Raw genomic sequence first — 15,047 nt, 5'->3', positions numbered from 1 at the left:
GGGCTGGGGACAGTCCAACGAGACCTAGGTGGTCCCTGTCCTCCTTAAATAAGGATTCGTTTAACAAGTTTTGTTTGCAAATTCTTCTGGTGCCCTCTCTGTCACCTCTTCTGGTGCCAATAAAGTCTGTTTCCAGTAAAAGGAGAATTTAGTTTCTGCCTTCGTGCAGAAAAGGAGGCCCTTTTTCTGCATTTACTGCTTCTTAATTGCCTTCAGCTCAAAATAATTTTTACTTCAGAGAGGCCTATTTTGGGGTGATATATTGGAATACAATAAAGTCAAAACTAAATTAAAGCAAAAAGGTACTTTTCTACTGAGATTAGCTCCAATCTAAAGATTCAATAGTTTGAATTCTTAAAAGGAATTGTCTTGCATCATTTGTGTACACAGAATCTCCAGAAATTGGAAATGTAGAAAGCCATTTTTTTGTAAAAAAAAAAAAAAAGTAACATTTATTGAGTGCTTTACATGTATCCATTTATTTCATAATTATATGATATCAGGTATGATTATAGGTTCTTTGGATGGCCAGACTTAGCACAGTGACCCTCGGACAAAAGGCAGAACTTTGTCACAGCTTCAAACTAGAGAAGGCTGCCATGCAAGTCACACAGCAGTTTGTACCTGGGACTGAGCCAGCCAGCAGAGCCAAAAGGACAGTTTTTATGGCCAACAGAGTGATGTCAGCTAGGTTTTGTGTCTTTCTAGGGACTGGGTATTTTGAATAACTCCATGGGCCCAAAGATCAGGCCATCCCTGGGTGTTAGTATCCGGGAGCCTCTGGCAGTTGGATACTGGATACTGTAACCCAAGGGTGTTAGAGCCTAACAAGGGAAGTAACTGGGGTAGGGGTTTAGCAAACTACCTGGAAGAGGAATGGAGAATTTCTAGCTCTGACTCCAAAACTGGATCAAGAGAGCACTTGTGAAATGTTATGTTACGTGGATATTGTCAAATCACTTTAGTTCTCTGAACTCACAAAATGCCTATGAGGTAGGTACTAGCATTATCATTCCCATTATATAGAGGAGAAAACAAAGGCAAAGAGATAAATATACCTGCAAACTGAAGTTAGTGGCAAAGTTAAGATTTGAAACGGTGTTGCATGGAAAGCATTAACAAATAGAAACGCAAACTCATTCTCTTAAGAGCATCAGAATTTCTCCATCTGAAGCTAGTGAAGCAATTTGGATGAAAGGAAGAACGGGAGACCAGTCTTGGAGATTACAGAGCAATCTTTCTGCTTTTACTTAGCTTACTGTTTATTTGGAAAGGCTTAGTGGAGGCTCTTTTTTATTTTTTTATTTTTTTTTTTTTAGTTTTATTATATTTTTTAAGAGGGAGTAGGGGCAGAGAGAACGGGAGTGAGAGAGTCTTAAGCAGACTCCACATTCAGCACAGAGCCCGACACAGAGCTTCATCTCATGACCCTAAGATCGTGACCTGAGCCGAAATCAAGAGTGGGACGGTTAACTGACTGAGCCACTCAGGCGCCCCAAGTCTCTTTTTTAGAGTGTGGGGCACTTCAAGTTCATTCCCCTGGTGGAGCCACTGCATTCCCATCATCCATGCTGTTGGATAATCCACCTACGTTGGGATTCAATTCCATGCAACCCAGGTATCCCACTATTTTGGGCTACCCTGGGGGAAAACAAAATTCATTTAAGAGTTGTCTTTGATTTCGAGTTATTTAAGGAGAGTACACCCACATAAAACACACATAAAAAGAAAATAAGGGCCAAAATTAGTGCTATAAATAAGTACAACAATAAGGCAGGAAAAAGTGAACACAGATCAAAGCAACTTTGGGATAAAGCTCATTCTACCCTCTTTGCACCTCATACAACTCGTACCTGTGTGGCACTTAGTATTATTCTGTCTGGCATTGTAGTAATCTGTGTACTTACCCAAATCCCACTGCCAGGTAGTAAGTTCTTCTTCCGGGGCAGTAGCTACAAACCTTCTCATTGAGCAGTATCTAGCACAGTGACTCATTTTTTACTAAGCCCTCCAAAGTGCTTGTTGAACAGAGCCGATTTGGGCCTAGAGCTGAGCCTTAAATGACAGCTTGGTTTGGAAAGGAAGGGAAGAAAGGAATAAACTAGGAGAACAAGCTCATCAAAAATGGAAAGAAAGGGCAAGATGTTTCAGACCTGCTGTAGACCAGAAGAGGGTTCACCCAGGAGAAACGAAATGAGATAGAAAGGCATAGAGTCATATCGTGATTTGAACTTTATTATATAGGCTGTTGGCTTTCAACAGCACAGGCTAGGGGGAATTTGAATCTTTTGGGAAGTTTTTAAAATCCCAGCCCAGAGAAGATCAGACTGATAAGGGGCATTAAGCGACCATGAGCATTTTGAAAATGCTTCCTAGATGATTTATACCTTCAACTGTTGCTTTTGGCGTTGAAGAGGCTTTGAAAAAAAGTCTAACAACAACTACAAAAATAACATGACTTAAACTGTTAATATGTTCATTCAAAGTGAAAAAGCTTGATCGAATATATACTTTAGGGCAGATGCTTGGCTGGCTCAGTTGGTAAAGCGTGCAACTCTTAATCTCAGGGTTGTGAGTTCAAGCCCCGAGTTGGGTGTGGGCTTGAAAACAACAACAAAGTGAGAAAACATACTTTATGTTTCAAAGTATACAATAGCCAATTTAAAACTCCTGATTCTACTTACAGTCTATTTAGAAGATTTGTTCAGTCAGGACACCGTCAAATATTTTCACTTTTTTATATAAAATGAAATTTCCTGTGGATATTTTAAAATAAAAATTAAATTTTTAGATGACAAAACTACTATGTTCTTGTCATAAAAAATTTTGGGAAATACGGACATGGGGAAAAATCACCCCAAATCCTACAACACAGAAGCATGCATTACAACACACTCTTGTAATTCTTTCCTTTGCTTAGCTGGCTTCCCCTTCTCCACCCCATTTAAAATTTGTATCCATTTGAATATGTAACAACTTATGCATGCAGTGAGACAAATTCAGGTTTGGTACAATTGTCAATTAAGTCCCATCCTTCTTCCAGCCACATTTCCATTTCATTAACCTTGCACAAGCATGTCCCTTATATGAAACTATTTAGTTTTGGGGCTCTGCTCATGGTATCATGGTGGGGCTTGACCATAGGATGCATTTTATCTCAACAGGGTCAATGCAATTTGGTCCTCCCTGCAGTTTATACTTAGTGGAAGCCATGCGAACAAAGAAAGTATTCTCTTCCCCACTGCACAGCCCCTGCTGTCATCTGGCACAATGATCTAATGGCCCCAAGTCTCACAAACTCCTTGACATTTGCTTTTTCTGCCTCTGCCTAAAGCCCCTTTCTCCTCTGAGAGCTCAAATCAAGTTAACAAGGCAGGCAAGTTATGGCGAGACATCATGCTTTTCTCTCCCTCCCTTCTTCCTTTTCCCCACCTGTTCTGTTTTTCCCCAAGAGCCCACACACAAACCTAATTGTCCAGTATCCTTCTTCAGTACAAACCACCTCAGGTAGGTGACTACATATGGGCTCATGCATGCATCAGACACATCCAAACGTGAATTCTAGTTTAGCTCAGCCAAAGATCCCACACTACCAAAGCCTAGTTAATAACATCATTCCCTAGAAGATAAACAGTAAGAGGATGGGCTCTGGGACTGTTAATAGATTGCTCCTGAGTCATTTGCTTCTCAGAGCCGATTTTTAAAAGCATGACTCGTTATTCAAGAGGAGTTATAAGGATGTAGAAAATCATTGCTCAATTTATTTGGCAATGAAAATGGCCATTATGGTTTTTATGCAACGTTGCTTCTGTTAGGTAATTCTTGTTGACCTAGCGTTCCAACCAAGTTGCTTGGTAGCAAGTGCTGACCAGAAAAGCATCGACTTGTGCTTTAAATGGTTATCAACCACAGCAAGGAAGTAATCTGCCCTGTGCTATGAAGTATGCAGCTTGAGAAATGCACCTTGTGTCACAGGGCAAGAAGAGGAAGCAGAAAGAAAACACAGTCTTGGCGAAGGAAGCCCTGAGGCCACCCTGCCCCTAGCTTGTGGAGCCCAGCTGAGAGCACAGCGAACCTGATCCCTGAATTTGGGGTCTTGAATTACCAAACTGAGTGAAAGATCCCCCTCTCAATTTTTACATTATGTCTTCCCCATTCTTCTGGCCTGAATTTTGACATGTCAGTCAGTCGAAGACTATCAAAGTAATTTTTTCAAAAATGATTCAGAGAAGTTTTATTTTCTGAGTCGAAAATAGTCGACTCTATCAGTCGAAGACTATCAAAGTAATTTTTTCAAAAATGATTCAGAGAAGTTCTATTTTCTGAGTCCTTTAATATCTGTTACCTTAATACATGAACTAAAATTAACCCAGTATAAAATTTCATGACCACAACCTTTCCTCCCAAAAAGTATGTATGTAGATGATTCTCCCGTGGCAAAGTTAATCTGATGTTTCATGTTTTGTAGGTAACATTTCCCACACACAACCCCCTACTGGAAAATTTCACAGTTTTGTTTGGTTTTGTTTTTGCTTTGGGACCAATTCAGAACCTACTCTTTTCTTAGAAGTGGTATGCAATTACCCCTAAGGGGAGAACCACCTTTGTTGAGAGAAAGCTTTGATGAGCCTGAAATGTGTTCTAGCCTCCAGGGCAGTAAGACTGATGGATTGGGGCTTGAGAGAATCAGTTTTAAGGGAAGGATCTGCTGGCTGCCGAGAGAGGGCAGGGCAGGGGTGCCTGGAGCTTAGGTATTGGTGGTAGCGTGGAAAAGGGGATTCTGAAGATGTAAACCAATTAGGAAGTGTTTGAGAGAGAGAGAGAGAGAGAGAGAGAGAGAGAACAGCCCCAGATTAGAGTCACTTGTGCTAAGCCCCACATGGGTAAACCATGACTTAATGTCTAACATAACAGCACTTTCTACCTCTCCAGAGATGGTGATTTTTAACCAGTCAACCTGGAATTACCTGATCAATACCAGTGAGGTAGTCTCCACTTCTGCTCCCCTTAGGAGGGGGACCTTTCCTGAAACTGCACTCTATGCAGGGAGAATTTCCTTTTTCCACCCCCTTTCTGCCTTTAAAAACCTTTCCTTTTCCACAGCTCAGTGGAGGTCTTTTCTATTTGCTAGATGGGGTGTTGCTCGATTCATGAATTGTGGGATAAAGCCAATTTGATCTTTAAATGTACTCAGTTGAATTTTTATGATTTAACACAAGACAATGAACAGCAGACAGTTTCTCAACAGAGAGAGTATTCAAATTTCCTTTGACACCACTCCCTCAGGACTCCCTTCTCAGCCTACAGTTGTCTGGAAAATTAATATGCACCATGTACACTCCATTTCCTGTGTCCAGAAGAGGCAAATCTAGTTTACGCAACTAGGCTAAAATAGGATCTTTTCCTAGTAACATTTTCTGGAGTTTTGACCCGGGTTAACAGTGTTGACTTCTAGACAGTTTGCAAGAATTAACTGCCTAAAAGTTTCTTCTTACTGTCTTTGTTTTAAAACATCAGGAGCAGCCATCCTTATCAAATATTTATCAAGTATTTTTCATTTATTCATTGTTATGTACCATTCAGGTTTAAGTCCTTTCTTATAACCTGAAAGAAAAGCAGGGACATGCATCACCGAAATATTTCACATCTATAGTCAAGGTTAAGCCCCACGAAGGAAAGGTTTAATTTGCAGTTGTTTTTATTGGGCATTTGTACTTCTGTCTATAGAATGAAGAGGTGATGCTAAATTATTAACAGTAGAGAAAAAAATAGAGGAAGCCAGTGGTAGGTACTCCAGGATGTAGCCACTTAATTTCGACAAGAGCTAGAAAAAGAGATTTAGAACATTTTGAAAAAAAAGGGCTGTCTGGCACCAGATTACATCCTTAAACAATGCAGAAAATCCTCTGTACCCTAAAAGTATTTGGGAGTGACTTTTTCAGCCTCTTTGGAGGGACAGATGGGGATAAAGATGCCTATCGGCAGGGTAAAAAGTTCGTGTGTATCAGCTGTAGGAAAAAGAGTGATCACAAACTACTGTGTCAGTATTCAACTTGTACAGAAACTTCTTTCTTAAGTGCTACATCTCTGGCTGCAGTAAACCATTGCTGATACACCTCTCACCTGTAAAGCCAACACATGCTGATTACCCTACATTCACTGACCAAGGGCAGCCCCTCTTTCGTGTATGCAACTTGCAAGACATGTGCAGCCTGGAAAGTATAATGGGTGGCAGCTTATAGAAAGGGCAGGCCAGTGAGAAGCAGAAAGGACAGGCACACATCACAGTACTGTGTGGGAAGTAGTCAAAACTAGCTCCACAAGCATCAAACCCAAGTCCAAGATTTCTGAGGCATGTCCATCCTTTCTTCGGTTCTGTAGCCATCTCAGCTCTATCTTCTGACACCTATAGGCCAAATGATAAGTTTAACTACCAAAACGGACTACACACAATAATGGAGGGAAAGAATAGAAAAGACGAGAAGAATTAGTTATAGAAGTAAACATACAGAATAGTTGGATAGCAGTCTAAGACATTACCCTACACATTTGTCTTCTGAGAAACTGTTTAATCTTGTAAAGCTTCCTTCACTCTATTTATTCCAAGAGTCCAAGGCTCATTGCTCAAGGGAGGAAAAATGAAAATACTGAAAGATCAAAGCGTAAAATTTGTGTCTTTTTGAGGTCTTGAGTAGACAAAGACCGTAGTCTTCAAAGCTGTAACCTTTCTTCTGGGAGAGGAAAATATTTTAAAATATTCAAAAACTTGGTTTGGAACCTTGAAAGACAGATTTAAATAAAAGGGCATAAAGCATATTCGAGAACAATAAATTGGGGGGACACCTGGGTGGCTAAGTTGGTTAAGCGTCCGACTTCGGCTCAGGTCATGATCTTGTGGTTTATCAGTTTGAGCCCCAGGTCAGGCTCTGTGCTGACAGCTCAGAGCCTGAAGTCTGCTTCGGAGTCTGTGTCTCCCTCTCTCTCTCTGTCCCTCCCCCACTCATGCTCTGTCTCTCTCTCTCTCTGTCTCAAAAATAAAATAAAATTTAAAAAAATACATTAAAAAGATAAATTGGAATAAGAATTATAATAATGTTGAATCAGTTTTATCCAAAGAAGTAAAAAGTTTGAAGAGTTGATAAGAGAAATGTGTAGTGGGTTGATGCAAAGGCCAGTACCACCCTTCCTTTGGGGGGGTGAGTCACCTACTTACTGGGTGGGGCTGCGTGTGGAAATATTTGGTAACAGAAACCCAAGATAGGTCTCGAATTACCAGAGGAAAGTATGTTTAAAATTTCCAGAGCATAGTTCACGAACTTGCAAAACTTAGAATGAAGTTGTGTGCCCCTCACGGCACCTGATTTGTAGAGTAGCAACAACTAGGGGAAGTGTCTGGGGAGATGTACCCCCAGAAAGGCTCACTAATCGACACACATTAGAGTATCTTTGAGTCCCTACTGCCAAACCCCAGAGATCAGACACACTTGAGAATGAGCCAAAGGACCCAGTAGAATCCAAATCTGGATGGAGAGGTTGCCGAATAGTATCAGAAACAGCTAGCTGCCCACAAAAAATCATGTTTCCCTACTGGGGGGTGATGTTCCAGCTACAAACTGTTGCATTTCCCAGCCTCTCTGGCATATAGTAATGGCGATATGTCTAGAGACTGCCAGTGGAATACGAGCAAAAGTGATTAAAAAGCAGGGCTACACTATACTCTTTCCCCTTCTTTTGGTTGGAAGAAAAGACTCCAAGGTCCTAGGGTGATTGTCTCTGCCTCTAGTTTGACAACCATAATGAGTTCACAAGACGTGCCTAGAATATATTAAATTTTCACAGGAAATACTAATATCAGTAGATCACACCATAATGAACTGAAGAGTGTATTTGGGATATTATTGATTTTTGAAGAAAGCATACCACTGTCCCAGGACACTGAGAAAACTACTATTATTAAGTTGTTTAGCACTAACCACTAAATAAAAGGAACTATTAGATATTTCTTTTGGTCTGCAGCCCCAAGAATACATTGCTGAGACCCCAAGGACACTATGAACCAACAAAGTTTGGGAGCCTCTGCCTCAGGGAATGTGGAACCACAAGATGAAAGGAAGCTGGGTTTCTAAATTTCTTTTTCCTTTTTCTTTTTTTTGAGAGAGAGAGTGAGAGTGAGACCAGGGGGAGAGACAGAGGGAGAGAGAGAATCTTAGGCAGATTCCTCACTCAGCGCGGAGCCCGGTGCAGGACTCAATCCCACGACCGTGAGTAACATCATGACCTGAGCCGAAATCAAGGAGTCAGGCGCTTAACTGACTGAACCACCCGGCAGCTCTGGGTTTCTAAATTTCTAAATGAAAGGAAGCCACATACAAATTAAGAACTCCCACACTGAACTGGGATATGAGCCACACATAAACTTCTGTTGTATTAACCCATTGAACTTTTGGAGTTTATTTGTCACAATAGCTAGCATTACCCTAACTAATACACACAGAATGTGTAAGAATCTAGACTCAAAGCCAAGAACCACAGATAAAGGATCAGAAAAGATAAACCACATCTCGGTGGAGGCCACTAAGCCCAGAGGGTGACTCACAGAGTAGATGCCTCTTATCCAATATCAGGTCAATATGTAAGACGCCTGAAACTGAGATCAATGTCCAGGAAATGGGGAAGGATACAGAGAAGGCAAAGGATGGTAAGGACTTAGCCCAAATAAGACTGAATAACCCAAAATTTGACCTGTGAAAAGCTCTACTGTCAGTGGATAAGTGTTTGAATGCTAAGTTAGTTATGAGAAGAAATAAATTTACCTGTGTGCATTGCATTCTGGAACTGTACACTTTTGAATCCATCATATATATGTTACGGCAAGGAAAGAAACACAGAGGTCACCATCTCTGTTTCTGTAACTGGTCACCCAGCTATAGACTGGGGCCAGTATCTCAGCCGGCTGGGGTTGTTTGCCTAGAGGGGTGAGGAGACTTAGTCCCTGGTGGTGCTGCCTAGGTGAGGTGACAGCACATTCATTAATCACTTCAGTAGGAACTCCCCTGAGCTTCTTCTACTGCTCCCTCCTACTACTCTGTAGCTGTATTTCCATTTCATTGTCAGGCTCAACCACTCTAACCAACACAATAATCCCATTCGCGTCCTTTTTATTTTTTTCCAGAGAAGCCCAGTGAAGACCAAGCAGTAATTTCAAATCCCAGCTCAATGAAACTATTATTGTGTCTCTGGGTGGAAACATGCCTCCCTCTTGCTCACTGAAACTCCTAAACCAGTGGAGCCCAGATTCAGGAAAAAGTAGCACCAGGAATAAGGTAATGGCTGGTGAGACGCCCCAAACCACACATGTCTGCCAGAAAAGTGATAAAGACCTTTCATAGTCAGCATCTTCTGTGGTCCTTCTCTTCTCAGTTTGGTGTGAGTTTGGCTGCTCATATCCCTCCCTGAGAAGTAACCCCCCTGCCCCGCCTCCAATTTAAAGAAGGTAAGATGTATCATCATCCAATCCAGTGATTCTCAACTGAGGGCAATTTTGCCCCTTAGGGGAGCATTTGGCAATTAGTCTGGAGTCGTTGAGATCGTTACATCTTGGCGGGAGGGATGATACTGGCACTTAGTGGATACTGGCCAGGGGATACACAGGACAACCCCCAACAACAAAGGATTGTATGGCCCAAAATGTCACAGTGCTGAAGTTGAGAAACCCTGATTGAATTAATTTATTTACATAATTTGCTTCCCCCACTAGAGCGCAAGCTTTGTGAGAACAGAGATTTTGTCCACCTTGCTTATTGCTCTATGTTTGGAACATGGAAGTCAACAAATATTTGATGACTACCTAATAGATGAATGCATGTCTCATAGCTCCCACCAGGTATTTTTACATACATGATCACATCCAAATACTTGGCTCCTTGCATTGGAAGGATTAGTAAGATGAAAGAAGGTGGTAGAGGGTAGCATGACTCAAATATCTGGGGCGGCACAACTTCTTTGAATGTCCCACGTAGCTCTCTTCCCAAGGTGGCGCAGCCAGAATCCTCATAATTTGCCTTCACTTTAATTTTCTAACTTGAAGAAAAATGTGCACTTTTTGCAATGTCCTCAGTTCCTTCATTCGTTAAGTGACGTTATCATCCAGGTACTGTAATCGGTGCTGTCACCAAACAAAATGATGGCTTAGGACTTGTGTTCAACAATTTGCACAGAGATGTGGTGTAATTGTTCTACATCTTTTCTAACAACTGTAAATGTATCTCCCTCTCTAAGAAAGCTGCTTCTTGTCCTCCCTTCCCATCTCCCCTTGACATCTCAGTTAAGCTTGCAAGAAAGACCAAGAGAAAAGAGTGGGGTACCTAGCGCCTCCCCACCCCACTCTGTAGTGGCTTGTCCCGGTCCTGGGTTCCCACACTGTACCTTAACCATAGCTCTGTCACAGTACTAATGGCAACTTCTGAGCACCCGCTTATTTATAGGCCTTTGTCCCTTCTTGTCTGGTAGGACATGCTCTTGGTTGTCTGTATATCCCGGGCACCTGGCACATAAGATGGGCTCAACAAATGCTTATGGAAGAAATAAAATGCATTTTGCCTACTTCACAATGTCACCTAGGGCACCTTTTGCCAACTTCACAATGTCACCCAAGGCATAGTTTTGCCTACTTCACAATGTCAACTGACCCCCCCTCCCCCCCCCCCCCAGAAATGGGAACTTCGCGGGAACTCAGGGATAGATCTAGTTTCAGCCCCGTCTGAATCACATTGTAGTGGTGGCTCCAGCCAATGGAGAGAACGGCAAAGGAGCGAAAGTCCTGGGCTGTAGCAAATGGATCTAGGTTAAACAGCCGAGATGGAGGGGCACTGATCACTGAGGGATTAGGGGACCCGTGAAGACCACTGCAGAATGGCAAAGAAGCAGAGCTGCGTATAGGCATGCCTGTCACCATCGCCCAGGGTGCCTCATCCCAGCAGCTACAGACGAGTGGCCAAACCTGGCGACAGAGGCTAGCGGTGTTGATGTGAACTGGTTCGTTCAGACCTTGGGCAGCAAAACTGCCCGACGAGCGCAGGGAAAGTGGCACGTACCCTCTCCAGATCGCATAAGCGCAGCTGGGGAACTTGCCCAGCCCAGCCCACAGGGTGCTAAAGGGTCAGAAAGGACCCGCCTTTCCCAGACTGGGGCCCGGCGGGGCGAAGGTTGTTCCCAAGGCCACGTGAGGCTTCCTCGCCCCTAAAAGCCCCAAACAGGCAGGGCTAATGGAAGAGGGAAGTTAGGGACGCCCCAACCTCGGAGACGCTGCGCCGTGCAGCCGGCCCTAGAGCCGCTCTCACGACAGCTGCCTCGTCCAACCGGGGGAGGTCGCGGCCGCCGAGCGATGGCCCGCCGCAGCCGGGACGGGCGCCCCGGGCTGTCCGCGCCGCCGACCCCGCCGCTGCTGCCGCTGCTGCTGCTGTTGGCCGCCGCGGTGTCGCCGAGCCTGGCAGGTGAGTCGTGCGCGCCCCGAGGACCTGAGGCCCCGGGAGGGGGAGTCCGGGGACAGGCGCCTGCGTGCCCCGCGCTGCGCCCGCCGCCGCTCCGTGCGCTCCCGCCCGCGCCCGCGCCCGGGCTCGGCCAGGTTGACTCCCAGCGGGTGTCTGGGTTCTGGGCGGACGCCGCGGGGCGGGGGGAAGGGCCGGACCCGCTGAGGCCCGCCGCAGCTCGGGGATGGCCCCCGAGAAGGGCACGGGGTGTGCTTCTGCGAACTTAAGAAGTGTTGGCCAGAATTCTTGGCCAATAAATCAGTTCGCTCCTGCGCGACACTTGGCTTGCTGAGCCTTTCTCTACTGGTCCTAAAAGAACCAGTATAAATAAATATATTGATAATAAATATAATAAATTAATATATAATAAATTAATAATAAAATATAAATAAAAGATAATAAATAATAAATAAAATATTTAAATATAAATATATTTATAAATAAAATGTATTTATTCACATCTTAGAGGTCTGATTCCGGACTGCCAGTTTTTCTTCTCAACTGCCAATGGCTTTGGTTTAAAATAACCGCAACCTGGTATTGTCAGCTTGATATGTGCCAGGCGGTGTGCTAAAGGGCTTTTCCTATAATGCTTACCACAACCCTAAATAGGATTTGTTATCCTCATTCTACAGAACGTTTGAAATTGAGAGAAATTCATTGTCTGGGTTCAGATACACAGCAAGTGAAGTCGTTGCTGAGTTGACAAATGGCATTTACTTAAATACAACCCCCTTTGTAAAACGGGTGTTATCCTTACAGATATTAACACCAATCTATACCCTTGGTGCAAAAAACAAAAACAAAAACAAAACGAAACAAAAAAGCAAACAAGAACAAAAAAACTCCTGGATTTATCAGTTTTCTTCCCAATGGATAAGACCAAGATTAACCATAGACACTTGAAAGACTTCAACAGTAATATTAAGGGAGGATTAAGTTTATTTCATAAGCCCTTTTCTGTGCTGAACTTGTGCAAGAGTAGGGTGGAGTTCGGGAGAGCAAACCCCTTCCCAAATGAGTGTACTGATTCTTATTACACCACCTTCCATCGACAAGCAACCACAAATATCAGATTTCAAGCTCTTTGCTTTCACAACTTGCCCACTTACCACTCTTAAATCTTTCCAGTCTTTTAAACTGCCTGGGCCTCTGGGATCAGCAGCCATGCACCCCCAGACCCCTGACTCCTGATTTACCTGCACATTCTGTTCCTTGCCTAGGATATGGAGGTGGCGCTCATGCCACACTTTTAGCCCAGCTGCTCATTCAGACGTGTCTGGGACAGGCTAGAAAGTGCTCCAGAAACGGAAATGGCTTTTTGTGTCCAGAATGATGAGTGAAACCCTTCTCACTTTTCTGTTTTCTGGAGTTTTCGGGTTTGTTTGTTTATTTGTTTATTTTTACATTTATTTATTATTGAAAGACAGAGAAACACAGAGGGTGGTGAGCAGGGGAGGGTTAGAGTAAGGGGGAGACACAGAATCCGAGGCAGGCTCCAGGCTCTGAGCTGTCAGCACAGAGCCCGACGCGGGGCTCCAACTCACAAACTGCGAGATCATAACCTGAGCCGAAGTCGGTCGCCTAACCAACTGAGCCACCCAGGCACCCCTGGGTTGTTTTAAATGTTCATTAGATGGAGGGGACAGCCTGAGGAGTGAGGTAGAGATGTTGTTTTTCTGAAGATGAGGCACTGTTTATTTAAGAAGTTATCACCTGACAAGAAACTGCTTACACTAGGTCTCCAAATAATCAGCTGACACCAGGCCAGTTTGGTCAGGAGTCAAGGCAAAGAGCTCGGAAGTTTCTGCGGCCAGTGATCCTGACAGCACTGTGCCTGGCAATCCGGAAAAGACTTCTTACCACGGTCTTGTGGAACAGCTGGTGATGCCCACACTGATTACTTAGAACAGACGTGATCTGTTTCCTTTGTTCCACCCATAGTAACCTGCTTTCCGGTGCAACTTTTCTGCTCTGTTTTACCCTTCTGCTAGACTGACAGCCTTTGCTACCTCTTGCTTGTCATGTTTTCTCTGAAGTGCCCTGCTCGGTACTCTGAATTTGACGAGTACCCAACAAACACTGAAGGGATTGCATTTTCATCTCCCTGGGATGATTTTGATAGCTACCAGTGTGCACCTATTAATCCAAAAACATCCTTAATTTTTATTTATTTTTTTTTAATTTTTTTTTTTAACGTTTATTTATTTTTGAGACAGAGAGAGACAGAGCATGAACGGGGGAGGGTCAGAGAGAGGGAGACACAGAATCTGAAATAGGCTCCAGGCTCTGAGCCATCAGCACAGAGCCCGACGCGGGGCTCGAACCCAAGGACAGTGAGATCGTGACCTGAGCCGAAGTCGGACGCTTAGCCGACTGAGCCACCCAGGCGCCCCATCCTTAATTTTTAAAGCTTACTTGGTAGCTTCATTCCTACAGAAACATTGGCAAACAATTGCACATTCATCCTTGCCTGTCTTTCAAACTGTTATACACTTTAGCCATTTAATAGCATTGCCTTTATCCTTCCAGATTGAAAAGCCCCATATTTGTTTTTAGGAATGTCTTACATAATTTTTCTAAGTGGTGTGTATAGTGAGGTCACATCACTAGGGAAAGAGATGAGTTGGTTGCCGAGAACTTTTAAGTTGGCATGTGCTTTGGTAAAACTGGTTCCAAATCTGGCCCCTGGACTTGCAGGGCTAGATTCTGGAAATGCATTCTCTCCCGAGCTCTAGAGCTGATCAGATACAAAGAAGCTGATTCACCCTGGTATGCGCCAGAGTCTCTTCACCAAAATACCAATAATTAAGTTTGAGCAGATTGCCCCAGCCACTTTCTTATAATGAAATTACACCAGATAATATCAGGGCTTCTCAGGCTGAAGGCCTGATTGATTTGCTCCCCAGTAAGACTGAGGCTTCCGTTGGCTTAGACAACGCTTGCCTGGCACAACTGGCCCTTGACTCTGCGACACTGCCTCTTCCACACTTTCATGACTCACCGGTGCCCACCGGAGGCCAACCCATTGCCTCTCTAGATGGGCTAATACCTTTATGTGTTGTGGGGGATTTGCCGTCTTGGGAGCTGTTCAGTCTCCTTCAGGTGCCTTGGTAGATCTTTGGTTGAGGCTATTCTCAGTTGATCCTTTAAGTCTGAGGCCCTTCTTATTTCCAAATTCACTTGAGGTAGTTGTTCCATGTGTTCATTCTTTCTGTGGCAGTTCATTTTTGGAAGTGTAATATGAGAGAGGTAGCATGGAATTCTAGAAGCAGAAACCATGGAGCCAGACTGCCTGTGTTTCAGTCCTGGCTCCCATACTTACTGTGTGACCTTCAGCCAGTTATCTGCTATCTCTATACCTCAGTTTCCTCTTCTGTAACGTGGGTATTGTAGTGTCTGTGTCATAAGGTGGTTGTGGGAGACAGCGCCCCGAACGGTGGGGGATGTATAACCGAGTGACCGTTACTATTGGCCATTGGCGTTTCCCTTCTCTGGAAAGTCTTCATGGCTCTTTTG

At 43.8% G+C, this 15,047-nt stretch overlaps 1 protein-coding gene and 2 long non-coding RNA genes across 5 annotated transcripts in view; 2 read left to right on the top strand and 1 right to left on the bottom strand.

Annotated features, from left to right (window-relative positions):
* The window catches only part of LOC107179678, a 33,775-nt gene extending 23,206 nt beyond the window's left edge, over positions 1-10,569 (bottom strand). For 2 of the 3 annotated variants that reach the window (XR_006219393.1, XR_006219395.1), the window contains exons 1-3: positions 10,426-10,569; positions 9,898-10,165; positions 2,685-2,756 (exon numbers count right to left, since the gene is read on the bottom strand). This is a non-coding gene — a long non-coding RNA (uncharacterized LOC107179678). The remainder of the gene's footprint in view (positions 1-2,684; positions 2,757-9,897; positions 10,166-10,425) is intronic. The other variant, XR_006219394.1, reaches the window with a different exon arrangement.
* LOC122240076 lies at positions 8,560-9,476 on the top strand. The gene is made up of 3 exons (XR_006219396.1): positions 8,560-8,698; positions 9,173-9,323; positions 9,421-9,476. It is a non-coding gene; the product is annotated as an uncharacterized LOC122240076 (long non-coding RNA).
* Positions 10,570-10,742: 173 nt separating the features above from the next.
* PLBD1 (phospholipase B domain containing 1) overlaps positions 10,743-15,047 on the top strand; it is a 52,825-nt gene continuing 48,520 nt past the window's right edge. Inside the window, exon 1 of the mRNA XM_042991804.1 lies at positions 10,743-11,492. Coding sequence (XP_042847738.1) covers positions 11,384-11,492 — 109 coding nt within the window. The 5' untranslated portion in view covers positions 10,743-11,383. The remainder of the gene's footprint in view (positions 11,493-15,047) is intronic.

This window comes from Panthera tigris, chromosome B4 (genome assembly GCF_018350195.1).
Source record: "Panthera tigris isolate Pti1 chromosome B4, P.tigris_Pti1_mat1.1, whole genome shotgun sequence".
In the NCBI taxonomy this organism is placed as follows: domain Eukaryota; kingdom Metazoa; phylum Chordata; class Mammalia; order Carnivora; family Felidae; genus Panthera; species Panthera tigris.
The sequence above is the reverse complement of the archived record's forward strand: the minus strand, read 5'-3'. Positions and strand labels throughout refer to the sequence as shown.